At 43.4% G+C, this 14337-nt stretch overlaps 1 protein-coding gene across 1 annotated transcript in view; it reads left to right on the plus strand.

The window, feature by feature from the left end:
- ATAD2 (ATPase family AAA domain containing 2) overlaps positions 1-14337 on the plus strand; it is a 1885102-nt gene that overhangs the window by 1328668 nt on the left and 542097 nt on the right. The window contains exon 18 of the mRNA XM_044066177.1: positions 10251-10373. Coding sequence (XP_043922112.1) covers positions 10251-10373 — 123 coding nt within the window. The remainder of the gene's footprint in view (positions 1-10250; positions 10374-14337) is intronic.

Below are 14337 nucleotides of genomic sequence, written 5' to 3' on the forward strand. Positions count from 1 at the left end.
TTGACAGATAGATACACACCAGTTGTGTGTACTGTTTAGGTGCTGTCCATCTGTAAGAGTCCTGCTCGTTTTGCCATGCATTCAGCTCCAGAGTGGTGGTGGAGAGAAAAAACAAGGTGGTTCATAGGGTATTATTGAAGGCTCCTTTTTCTGAGGCACTAGAAGGGGAAAGGAATTCCTTGAAATCCTCCCACCATTCTCAATCCTCTAGTTCAGACAAGTCTGCTAAGAGGTCTTTGTCCACAGCACCAGAATTAGAACCGTCGAAGAAGGCAAAGGATTCTTCCATGGACCCGAAGGCTTCGGGCCCGAAAAGGCTACCTCTTCGGCTCCACTGGTTATTTTGGAGCCAACAGTGTTACATGAAGAGCCGGTCCCCAGTTCTGGAACCAGTCTCCTCAATTTTGCACTCCCCTATCTTGCAATACATCAGATCTTCAATCCTGTCCTCTCGGTCCTCCCAGTCCTCCAGGAGAGTCTCTGATGAGACTGTGGGGCAGGTGGTCAAGAGGCTGTTACAGATGCCGGCGCTGGCCAAGATTCTGTCAAGCCCAGAAGGATTCGGGCCTGACAACAGTCACTCCCCCTTCTTCGATTCCTTCTCAAACCCATGTTGTGGCTTCGGAGCTAGAGTGCTTGGATTTGATTATAGTGGAACCGTCTGGGCCGAGACCTGCTTCAGGATCTTCGGTCCCAACTTCCGGTCCGACCTCCTCAGTGCCACTGTCTATTGAGGGGTCTAGGGGCTGACGCTCCCCCATCGGGTCCAGGGAGGGGAGTCGGGTTGGACAGTTGTCTGATCCGAATCTACTTCTCGGGCTTCGGCACGGGTGAGCTCGGTGCCTACATCGGCCTCTGACCCCACAGCCTTAGCTCGGGGGCAATCTCCTGGCTCTTTGGAGCCAGATGCCCCCTCTGAGTGGGGTCGTGTTGCTTTCAAGGTCATAAGGAGAGTGCTGTCACCCCAGATGGCTCCACTCTTGGATCCAAACACTCTTCCCCCAAAAGTGCTGGAGTCTGCCTCTTTACCATCCCCCCCCCCCCCCCCCAGGAGTGGATACCCAAAGTCCCAGGATGCCCCATTGCGCGAAACCATCTCTTCTGAAACTTCCCCCGAGTACCCCTCTGGAGAGGTTCTTCAGAAGAGGACATATAAGAGGGAAACATCTAGACTACCCTGAGGAGTCCATCACTTAAGACACTGACCTAGATGATTCAGAAGGGTCCCCACGGTCACCCTCTGAGGATGTGTCCTTTGCAGACATCCTAGAAATCTTTAAACAGAGAGGTGGCTGAAAGTCCATTAACCCTTCTGAGGATGAGTCCATGTACCTGGAGGCTTTTGGGTTTCGCCCCTCCACCTCTTAGGTGACTCCGCTTTTTGATCAACTCCTAAATGTAGTCTGTCGAAAGGCGTGGGGCTCTACAGAATCTGTGAAACCTGTCCTGAGGAGGCCGAATAAATTTATTACAGTGCCATTTGATAAGGAGTTCCTCACTAAAGGTGTTCCGGTAGATGCTATGGTGGTGGCAGTAGCCACCAAAAAGGAATGGTCTGAGACTTCCTCATCTGTCCATCCGCCGAGTAAAGAATCTCATACGATGGACAAGTATAGAAAGCATATGAACTGAAGTAGTTAACTTCATTTATCTGCAACCTGTGGGTATTCGGCTCCATATCGAATCCGAGCCCTGCACATTTTCCAAGCATTTGCTCCTAGCTCCTCCTTTTACCCATAATCCCTCACATCTCCTACCTTCCCTCAGATCTCGTTTGCCACTTCATGCGTACGCATCGTGGTCTCTTTAGCTCCAAGTTGGGTATAGTAAGTGGAAGTTTTTTCTGAAATATTTAGTGTGTGTTGACGATAATCAACCCTTTCCTCCCCTTCACTGTTTGTTGGTTTTTCTGTTAAAAAAAAAAAAAAAAAAAAATAGTTTAAAAGTTAGTTAGTAAGGTAGTGTGTAGGCCTAACCCTACCTTAGTATGTGTGTGATAGTTTTGGTTTAAGTTTTGGCTGAGTGGGTTTTTGTGATGGCTGAGCAACCAAAACCAACTTTTAAAAAATGCACAGAGTATGGCCACACTCTGTGTTATTTGTCTGGGTGTCCCACATCTCACCTTACCTTGTAGCATGTGTGCAGGGTTCAGCCCTAGGGCCTTAAAGGAAAGGAAGGCAAAGCTGGTAGCTAAGGGCCTTCTACCAGTTTCTGCCTTGGACACAGTGACCTCAACCTCGGCTCCAGTAGCTGATCAACCCCCCACCTCCCCAAGGCTGGGACTCAACCTCCCTCTAAGCCTTCAGAAGTGGGGACTAAAAGTAAAGAAAAGGAGAAAAAAGGCAAGGACAAGAGAGGGAATACGCACCGCAAGTAGTCTCCAGAGCGGGAACCCTTTCCTAGCCCGCCTACCAAAGTAATCAGAACTACCTCTCCTCTGCTCCACTCCCCGAGGTTCTCCCCGGAGCCGACTGAGCCCTCGGACCAGAGGCCTTCTTCGAGGTCGTTGCACCGACCAGCCAGGTCAGAGTCGGTTGCCTCCTCGTGTTCGACTCGGAGTCTGTCAGAGCTAGACATGGACAGGATGATGCAGAGGTTCATTTGGACCCAAATCCAAATGGGAGTCTTGCCAGGCCCCTCTCCGGCTGGAGAGGGTACCTCCATGCCCTTCTTCCATTCAGTCTCTCCTTCCGCGTTCTGACCTGCAGTTTCGGGGTTTATGGATCAGACTATCCTCGGAACTGGGGGTTTGGCGCTGATGGTTCCTCCAACCTCAATGCCGGCGATTACCTTGAGTTCCTCTGATCAGACCTGTTCGGATCCGAGCAACTCTTTTGGCTGAGAACGGGGAGTCTGATCCAAGGGAACGGAGGTATCTTCGGCTCAGACTTTGTCGGATCCAAGCTGTTCCTTTGGAACCCCAGCTACCTTGGCCTCTGCCCCGATCCTCACAGTGGAGCCGGGGAAAGCTTCTTCCTTGTTGGTTGTTAAGGAGGTGTTGAGCTCTTTCGGCGTTCGACGTGGTGGAGAGGGTTCTCTCCCAAGGATTGAGACCCCAGCCCATTGCCTTGGGTTCCGCCCAGGCTCCCGTGGATTTGGTCACGACTCCCATCAGCTTGTCCCAGGGACAGCCCGTGCTAGAGGACCCCCAGGGGGATCCCATCGTGGAACCCCCCGTGACTTAGGAGCCCTCTTCAGAGAGTCCCACTGAAGAGGTCCCCGTAAGTACTCATGTAAAAGGAGGCACATGGACTCCCCGAGTCCCTCACAGAAGATACTGACTTAGATGAAGGTGAGGGTTCCCCCAGGTCACCTCCCGAGGATGTCTCCGTTGGAGACATCATGGAGATCCTCCACCAGAGGGGGAGGTTGGTCAGCCCCAAAACCCTCTACAGATGAGTCATTATTCCTGGAGGCCTTTGGCACGGGCCCATCTACATCCTGGGTGTCCCCTCCTGCGGATCCCTTAGTGGATCTCATTACCACGCGGGCATGGAAGGAGCCTGACACCATAGAGCCAATACCTAAACGCCCGGACAGGATCCACTCTCCTCCCACAGACAGGCCTGGTACAAGGGATCCCCAGTGGATGCTATTGTGGTTGCAGCTGCCACCAAGAGAGAACTGGCACAGGAAAGTTCTTCAGTCCACTCCACCCTCCGGACAAGGAGTCTAGGGCGGTGTATCGGTTTGGGAAATGAGTCTTTTCTTCAGCGACATTTTCTGTTCGAGCACTGAATTATTTGACACACGTCATGCGACTTCAGCGAGACCTAGTCGCAGAGTTCACTGCGTTTCCCCCAGGGTCTTTGTTGCCAGAGGGCAAGCAGCTGTTCTCTGCGAAAATGTCGAGACTAAAATCTGTTTCGAACACGTCCATGTGTCTTCTTTCCCATGCCACAGAAGGAGCGGTTAGGGTGGCTGGGACCTGCGTAACTATGAGGTGACACGCTTGGCTCAGACTGTGTCAATTCGTGGACCCCTTCAAGGCATCATTCACAAATGCTCCCTTTGGTGAATCTTCCCTGTTCGGGAAGACTGTATGTGACACCCTGGTCCAGAGCGAGGAGGACGGGAAGACTCTGCCATCGGAGTCCACTTCTCTAGCCCTCAAAGATCCTTTTCTAGGAATCAGAGAGGGTAAAAGAAGATGTGGTTGTGAAAATCTCAGTTTTCTCGGGACTCCAGGACAATTCGTCCCCTAGAGGCAGAGGGGGACAAGACAGATGCTGCCCCAGAGGCAGAGGGGGACCGAGGAACTTTGGATCTATGGAGACCTTCTCGGACAGACCCACGCAGCAACCCTTAGGGGTTGCCCGACTGTCCCACCCTGGAGACAGTCGGGGGAAGATTGTCATTGCACCTAACCTAGCGTGGGTGCTCCAAATAATATCCAGAGGCTACTCCATCCCATTCGTTGTCCCACCTGTCCAACCAAAGCGTCTCCCGGAAGCGGCAGCGCAAGAAATTTCAAAGCTGCTTCGCAATCAGGTCATCAAACTGGTCCCCCCAGATGTTCCATTTGCACAAGTTTAAGTTTTGTGCCATTGATCATGCTGACCTGGGTTCAAGGGGTGGACCGTTGGAAGTTTTTAGAACTTCTTGAATTAAAGTGGCAAATTAAACTTAATGTCAGTAAAAGGCTTAATGACAGGGTCAGTATCATGGCTATACTGAAACTGAAGTTTTTGTATTTTTTGAGTGATTACCAACTAACAATGAGTGGTTTTGTGTTGTGGTTCCTTTAAAATGTGTTTTACCTTGTCATGTCATTTATTGTTAATTTCTTGTGGGAAATGATGTAACTTATTTGTAGGGTGGGGTGGGTTATTTAAGCAGTGTCTTGCACTTTGTATTTGTATTCTGATGAAGTCAGTGGAGTCTGACGAAAGCGCTTAATTGAATAAAGAAGAGTTTTTCTTTTATCTGGATCTGCGATGTTGTTGGCTGCCTTCTTTATCTGTTTTTCTACTCTTTGCGACTGTGTAAAGCTTTTCTGAAAGGCACCTTTCTTTTACACCCTCCGGTTAAGGATTCAGTCCCTCCTTGGGACCTTACCCTGGTTCTACAGGCTCTGGTTGCTCCCCCCTTCGAACCAGCAGCGTCAGTAGATTTGAAATTCTTATCCTTGATGACAGCTTTCCTAGTGGCCATTACTTCGGCCAGGAGAGTTTCTGAGATCCAAGCTTTGTCTGCTGTGCCCCCTTACTTGATCTTTGATAAAGACAGGGTTTTGCTCCGCACGAACCCTTCTTTCTTACCGAAAGTTGCCTCTGAATCAGATATTAATCAGACGATTAACCTGCCTGTTTTCTTTCCAAATTTTCAGAACAAAGGTGAGTATAAACTGCCTTTGCTAGATGTTAATCGACAGCTTCATTTCTGTTTACATAGGACTAAACCCTTTCGTAAGTCTGACCAGTTATTTGTGTCCTTTTCTAGACCCTTTTTGGGCAAAGCCATATCCAAGGTCTCCTTAGCTAGATGGATTACACAATGTGTACTGCAAGTCTATAAGGACAAAGGCCTGTCCCCGCCTGGTCCTGTTAAAGCTCATTCTACCAGATCTATGGCAACTTCTGCTGCTTTTTGGACTAGCGTTTCACTGGATGATATCTGTGCAGCAGCGACCTGGGCAAGGTCACATACATTTGTTTCTCATTATAAGTTGGATTTGATCTCTAGAGGGAGAGCATCCTTTGGCTCTGCGGTGCTCAGGAATATCCTTCCATGAGAGCCTCCCAGGAGTTTTTGGTAGCTGGGGACTCTGTCCCACAGGTTGCAGATATCTGAAGTTAACTGCTTCAGATAAAGAAGTTATGTACTCACCATAACGTTCCATCTGAGTAGTTATACTTCATTTTCTGCAACTGTCCCACCCTCCTTCCCCTGGACCTGTTATTGAGTTGCTGATAGTTTGGATAGTGGCAAACTTGATCTGAGGGAAGGTAGGAGATGTGAGGGATTATGGGTAAGGTGAGGAGCTTGTAGCTTGGAGCAGATGCTTGGAAAATGTTGCCAGCTCGGATCAGATATGGATCCGAATACCCACAGGTTGCAGAAAATGAAGTATAACTACTCAGATGGAATGTTATGGTGAGTACATAACATTTTTTTCGTCAGCAGCCTTTACCCTTAGGTCGCTGAACTATTTGACCCATTTTACTAGGCTTCAGAGTGATGATATGAAGGAGTTGGGTGATACCCTCCAAGGTTCTACAGTTGTGGGGGTTTCAGACAAGGTGACCTCTCAGCGTTTTACCTTAAATTCTGTGGTAAACTCCTCCATGCAACTTATCTCTTATGTGGCCAATGGAGTGAGTAGGGCAAGCGGGTGCAGTAGTCTCCCTAAGGCGACATTCCTGGATATATTTGTGAGTTTGCAGAGCCATTAAAGTCTTCCTTTATCAGCGCCCCATTCGATGGCTCGTCTTTGTTCGAACCAAAAATGAGAGAGACTCTGACCAGGTGCGAGCAAGAGGAGTCAGTTTTTCTCTCCCTACCAGGCCTTACCCCAAAGGCCAGAAGGGGGGAAAAATGTGGTTCAGTAAATCCCAGAGAGCCTTTCTGGACGCACGTGGTGATTCTTCCCCCAGGGGCAGAGGAGGAAACAGCAATGGAAGACGCCGACTTTGCAGCAGAGGGGTGTCCGCAAAATCAGGGTGACAGGGATACATTCCTTCTGGAGGCAGTCGGGGGTTGCTTGTTACTGTACCCAAACGCCTGGCTAAATGTAACAAAATGACAAATGGGTACAAGCGATCATATCCAGAGGGCTACGTACACCCTTTTCCTATCCCCCTTTAGAAAAGAGGTCAGTCACGGATGTTCCACCCAGTCAGAGGGACCAGGCAACCTTAGAAGTCCAAAGGTTGCTAGCAAAGAGTCATCCAAAACGTCCCTGCAGACCAAATTGGATTCAGAACTTACTCAAGGTTCTTTTTAGTTCTGAAAAAGACTGGAGTGGAGGCCCATTTTCGATCTCAGCAGACTAAACAAGCCTGTAAAAAAAAATAAATAAAAGTTACGGATGGTGACACTGCAGTCAATACTCCCCTTCCTGGGGAAAGATAATTGGATGTGCTCAATAGATCTCCAGGATGTGTACTACCATATAACAATGGACAGGTGATCCAGGAGTCATTTACACTTTTGGCTGGGAGCCAGTCATTACCAATTCCGAGCTCTGCTCTTTGGTCTCACTACAACCCCCAGTGTTTTCACCAAATGCATGGCAGTAGTCACAGATCACTTGAGGCATCTAGGATTCCGGGTGTTTCCATACTTGGACGACTGGCTCCTAACCGCCACCACCAAGCATCTACTAACCAGAGCAAGAGACACCACCATCCGTCTTTCCTCTTAACCAGGCATTACAATAAACTTCGAAAAGTCTGCTTTGTTGTCATCACAGCATATTGTATTTATAGGATATGACTTGAACACAAGAGAAATGGTAGCCAAACTTCCTCCCGACAGGATACAAACCCTACACCAACAAGCAGAAAACCTCCTGACAAAGAAGAAAGTACAAGTGAAGGTTATTCTAAAGATCTTGGGTACCATGGCGGCAGTGATAACCTTGGTACCTCTCGCACGCCTACATGAAAGTTCTTTAGTGGTTACTTTTCACCCAGTGGTCCATGCAGGAGTTACTCATGTCCCACAAGATTATCGTAACGGAATCCTACAAGAGGGACCTACGCTGGTGGTTTTATTCTACTCAGGTGGTTTTGGGCAGACCGTTCATTCCCCCACAACCAATAGCTAAAGTGACCGTGGATGCTTCCCAGATTGGGGGGGGGGGGCTTTGTCTGGGGAAGACTGTCCAAGGAGTTTGGCAGGAATACAAGAACCACTTCCATATCAATGTACTAGAGATGAGATTGGTGCTTTTGGCGTTGCAGATATTCCGCAACTCCCTTCCACTAGGAACTGTTGCAATCCAGACAGTCAGTTTGTCAGTCGTGTGGTATATAAACAAACAAGGAGGAACCAGATCTTACCCCCTATGTAGGTTAGCCTACCTATGGATTCAGTTTGTGCTGCAGCTACATTGTAATGAGTGATAAATGTATGAGGTTTTACCAAAGTAGATTTGGCCTCCCAGAACAGGGCTTCCTGTGGATCCACTGTTCTGAAGAGTTTGTTCCCTTGAGCCACCCAAGAAAGAAGGTGATAGGGACACTGTCCCAACCAGCAAAGAAGGAAGGCGCGAGCTAGGGCAACATAACATAAAGAAGTTGTGTACTCACCATAACGTTCCATGTTTGTTGTCCATCTCACCTTCATTCTTGTGTCCCACCCTCCTTCCCCCATCCTTCACTCTTGGAGGATCGAGAGGTATTTATTGGATTTGGAACTCATGTTCTCTGATTCCTTTCTTTAGTCCTAGGTGGCACATGTTTATATATGTACTGTGATATTTGTACGTATAGAACTGTTGCTCTGTTTAGTAATTGCAAACAAGATCTGGGTAATCTCCATCAGCATGATGGGATAGGGTATAGCCTTGAGCCACTGGAAGCTCTCGAGCTTTAGTATAGGCCGAGTTTTTTCCGAACTCAACCAGCAAAGAATGAAGGCGAGATGGACAGCAAACATGGAACGTTATGTTGTGTGCATAACTTCTTTTTTTTTTGTGCTTACCATCCATTTAGACCTGATGGAAACTCTGGTGGCATCTCTATATTTAAGGACCACATTCCCTCTAGACTAATGCCTAGCAACCCTCAAATGGAGCTTACAGAGATTCAAATCACTCCTAAATAAGATTAAATTTCAGATCCTTGTGGGCTGCAGAGCTCCCCTCCATGTCTCCGGAAAACTGCACAACATTGCTAAATATTCTAGTACCCCCACTCCTTGATTTTTCAGTGTACATTCTTGTATTTCTCTAGCTTCCCCTCAACCCTTCACTGTTTCCCTTTTTTGCTGCCACTATCTTCCAAAAATCTTCCTACTGTATACACAAATTTTTTACGTAATGCACTATCCCCTTTATATTTATTACCCAAAACATATGCAGTGATACCCAAAATGGTACAGGATTAAATATCCCTTGACCTTTTTCCTCTTTTCTTATTCTACAAAATACTTTTGTTAATTAGTTGTAATGCTCCATATCAACTTGAAAATTCTCAAAACATTTTTCTGTTGCTGGGGGAAGCACAAGTCATTGTTGCCACCATCAACTCTCTCTCCATTTTTACATGGGGTTGGGATATGACATCACCATTAGTCAATGTGACCACATCGCCTAGTCAATGTTTACACCACTAGGTGACTAGCCTACCCCCTGCTTTATAAACCTAGGTTCTCTTAATTAATTAAATAACCTACTTTATAAAGCCGTATGTATCCATACAATTTCTCACATCAAACCACGTATGAGGGTCCATATAAATTGTAGCTGCTATGAGGTTCAGTGGTCTGAGATGTAGAACTATTGTGACAGACTTTTGACATTTGTTGACTGGGCAAGTCCACTGGGTCAGAAACCCATTTTCAGTGGAGGCCCGGGGAGAAAAGCTCCACAGTGAGTAAAATAACAGAATACAGTAGATAGGTAGTTAAGTTTAGAAAGAGAAACTTTAATAAACTGTATAAAAAATATAGACAAGTATCACATCATAGCAAACTTTTTTCTACAAATACTGTAGCACCCTCTATTTAACATAGAGGTATGAAGGAAAAGAAGGATCACTATATTTTGCAAATGAAAAAAATGAGCTTTGAATTTACTACAATAGGCCCATAACACTAAAATTGTTCATTTTGACAGTTCTCTGATTCCTTCCAGCATGGTGAGTGCACTAACAGAAATTCATCTCAGCTGTAGACCTGCCAAGAATGCCCCCTAGTGTTACTAATAATGATATTAGTTCCTCTATAAAGGAACCCTTCTCACTTGGTCCCAGACACCTTTTCTCTTTCCTTCAAGGCAGACAGTTGCATACTTCTGATACCTACAAATCTTTTTTCCCCCTTTATTTGCAGCTTGGGAGTGTTTTCACTCAGGAGTTAGGTGTTGTCTCTTAATATAAGTAAATACTGGGCAAACTGCTTTGAAGGGCAATTTTAAGCCTAGCCACTAACGTGAGGTCAGAATGAAAGCCTTGTACCTTGCGTCTATATGGTTACAACCTTAACCATAGGCAGGGAATCTACTAATTATTAAAATGAATTACATAATACATATTACTTCTTTTAACAATGTCTTTTTTTTTATCATCATTTTCTATTTTAAGGTCGTTCACTCAGGCACAGAGCCTGTACTTTGAAGGATACAGCTTATGCTATTTTGAAAGAAGAATTAGATGAGGAATTTGAGAAATTCTGTGAGGAAATTCAAGAATCGCGGAAAAAACGAGGTATGATATTAAAATGGAAAACTGATGATTACATGAATCCTTCTGTTTAATGGATTGGCAAAATGTCTAAAAATGCTAATTCCTTGTTTTCTGTACAATTTTCCAGCATTAGCTTTACTTATTTTTAATAAGATTCTTTTAGTACCCTTTTTGTAAGTGTTTTTCCCCTTTTGAATGCTTATCTTCTCATTTTTTGCAGTATGACAGAGGATTGTTTTAAAATTTAAAATTTCTCATGCTCTGCCTGACATGAAACAAGTAGCTTTATGTTAACTGTTTTAAGATCGTATGTCTTGAGTTCACAAAATAGATACTGCAACAGTCTAAGATATACTATTAACTTTAAGCATGGAATAATTAGCCTTGCTATTTTGAATACATTTTAAATGGTTGAGTTGCTAAATACATGCATAGTTTTTTTCTGCTAGCAAACATTATCGAACTGTGACTTGTATATTACGTGCATCCATTTGAATGATTGTTTAAAGTTTCTGATCAACTTTATGCATAAATAGGTACTAGCTACTTTTAGTGCATGCCAGTACCAAGTAACTTAAGACAGGAAGGCTTTTTTTTATAACAATTGTGTGTGAGATCTGACATTTGTACATGGAGTTTCCTGATTTGCTTAAGTAATGGGCATTTGGGCTTGTGACATTGGTATAATTACTTTTCAGGATATCCTTATTCATTTATCTAAGAACTGTTCTGTTTATACCATTTCTTTCAACAGTAAGTTTATATTTTAGCAGGTTTTAGCCCTTCTGTGTGAAGTCCATTTACTGAGAAGGGACCCATAGAGGAAAACTGATGAGTATCTGTGGTCAGTTGCAGAACGAACGTACTCATTTTCTAAATTTCCTCCCTTGCTCCACTTTTGAAAACAATTCCTTCCATCAACTAGTAACTGAACCTACTCACTCACCCTTCTCCAAATAATGGTAGTCTTGTACTTTTGTGCTGGTTCTGCATGAACCAGCCATCTAGATTTCAAATTCTTCCCAGTTGTATACCTCTTCTTTACTTACCACCAGCATGTCATCTGATTTTTTTTTTCCATGTTAGAGAGTTTGTTTTTGCCAAGATCATCTCGTAGTGCAGACACTCAAGCAAAAATTTGAAGTGCAGTTATGGTGTGAATTGGCTTTAATGGACCAGTCAGGAGTTGCATATCAAACTGCAGTACTTCATAGACGACATCTTACCATTTCAGGAAAAGCACTGTCTTGTTACATCCAGTAGAACTGGGTGAAAGCTTGCCAGGAGAATATTGCATAAAGATGAAACCTAATGCGGTTCCAGTGATGTGTATCCTGAAAATTATCAGTAGTGTAAGAAGGAAAGTTGAGTAGGAGCTTAAGAAAAGGAAGAGTCAACTAGTTATTAAAAGCATTTAGAGCCAACAAAATTGGTGCATCGTTTGGTCACAGTTATGAAGAGAGATCTGAAAGATGTGAATAGAAGAATTAAAGGAATATTACCTTATTCATCATATGTCTCTAGTATGCCAGATTCTAAATTTTTCTCAGTACTAGATGCAATCCACGATTTCTGGTAAATGAAGCTAGATAAAATGCACGCAGTTACCTTAGACTTAGATTTTATTTCTTCAGCACCAGCGGTGTTCCAGAGAACTGTTGCCTAGGTAACTGAAGGCTTGAAAGGTGCTCTGAATATAATTTATGGACCATTAATGTAACTTCAGAAATGAGAGCATAAAAGAAAAAGCTGCTGAGTTAGATGAAGCATAATTTCAAGTCAGATGAGTGTAAATGTAAAGTCAGATTGACATGTGAAATACATGGGTGGTATTTTGGTGTCTGAGACTAAAGCCTAACCCAGAAAAAGTGAAGGTTGTGCAAATAAGGCCAGAGGATAAGCAGGCATTGCAGAGGCCTCCCAAAAGTGTCATGCAAGGTGCATACTTAACATGTTTACCATAACTGAGTCTAGAAAAGTTGTTGGGTCAGGATGTAGCCTGAGGGTAGATATTTGAACAAACTGCCAAGGATTGTGATAGTTTCTGGTCATAACTCCTTGCTACATCAAAGAGATATGTCACAGTTCACCCGAAGAGTAGAATGAAACAAAGTTTAAGAATTTAATCTCAATATCCATGATGTGTATTGCTAGGTACAGAAAAAAGTATAGGATATTCCATGAATGTCTATTGTGAAGATGCTTACATGGGCATAGATTACATACTTCTGCAAAGCATATTAAAATTCCTTGTACAGGGCACCTTCAAGGCAGCAGATGGTGTTACTAAAAATGTTATAAATGTTGTTTAAAATTGATATAAAGACCAGCCTGATTAACAGGGAATCACGAAGAACATCTTAGAATAATGTTGTAGTTGCCAACAGGATAGTAAAAAGTTAAAAAGGAAAAAAAAAAATTTACTGATGCTAGAAATGTAGATGAAATGTAGAGCCCAGTAGTCCAAGACACTGGTGAGATTGGGAGACTGTCAATGTTAAGTGAAAGAGACCCTATTACTGCAATATGTATCCTAAATGGGTGGAAGGTTGTTACGTGGCAGTTAAGTAACATTAGATCAAATTCAAACAAAATAGTATATCAGAGATGTGTTGTGTAATTCAGGGAGCTGGAGTTTGGGCAGGATGGGTAGGAAGAGACAAAGGTACACTCTAGATTATAGAGGAAAAGGAGTGCAGTATAGCTAAGAAGGTAACAGATATAAGGGGGGTGATGCCTGCCGCTAATCTGTGATGCAGCATTTGACCACACTAAAGTCAGTCAGCTGTCCTTAAGGGAGTACACTATGTAAAGTACACTAAACCAAGAAAGTTAACTACTTTCAGGCTATGGTTCTCACAAACTTCTTTGCTGGGTCCACAGTATTTTGTGGGCGATTCTTCTTAACTGATGTAGGTATTTGATGGGGGAGGGGGGCTTAAATAATGATTACGAATGGTCTGGAGGAGGGAAAGAGATAGTACTCAGGGTGTTTAAATACAGGCTAGGACAGGCTTTTTGTTGAAAAATTGCTTTCTTTTTCTTATTGCACTACTACCATGGTATACAAGGTTCTAGCACAGCAAGTTGGTTATTCAGGTGGTATATTAAAGCAGCTTTACCTTACAAACAGCAAAACACAGTTCAGGAGGTGTTCACTTATCTTAAACAGTGCAGTCATCAAACAGCAAGACCAATTTAGAAACTGCAAGGTCCCAAAAATGTAGAAATATCCATGAAACAGTAAGCCAAGTGGAGTTATGGTATCTGAGAGTAAATTTAAATGTTTCAGTACAATAAGAGGAGGCTGGATACATCTCCAGCTCCGTTTACCCCTGCAGGTCAAGCAGAATCTTAATTTTCGGTTATTTAGACCAGTAACCCAAGCCAAATGTTGTCCACACAAAAAGTGGATTACAAGAACTTAACTATCAAGTTTTATCTAATAAGTACAGGAAGTATTCATCAAAATTCTAACTAATCGTAGCATTAATAACCTATATCCGATGCATATGTGTGCACATATATATATATATATGTGTGTGTGTGTGTGTGTATGCGCATATGTGTATACATATATATATATCTATATATATATATATATATATATATATATATATATATATATATATATATATATATATATATATATATATGTAATAAATCCAAAACTCTGAAAAATATGAAGAACTAAATATAATTCATAAACTTCAAACTAGAAAATATTTAAAGAAAACGAGAGCCAATAGTAAGCGCTTCATCCAGTTTAATAGGCTGGACTTGTTAGAAATGTAAAAATACACCACGATTCAGCTATATATATATATAGGAAAAAAATGTGACATCATGACAAGTAAGGCAATGTATAAGTTTGGAATGGTATACTATTGGCTCTCGTTTTCTTTTAAGTATTTTCTAGTTTGAAGTTTATGAATTATATATGTGTGTGTGTGTGTGTGTGTGTGTGTATATATATATATATATA

The sequence above is a fragment of the Protopterus annectens genome, chromosome 3.part1, assembly GCF_019279795.1.
Source record: "Protopterus annectens isolate FY-2018-M chromosome 3.part1, PAN1.0, whole genome shotgun sequence".
Taxonomy (NCBI): Eukaryota; Metazoa; Chordata; order Ceratodontiformes; family Protopteridae; genus Protopterus; species Protopterus annectens.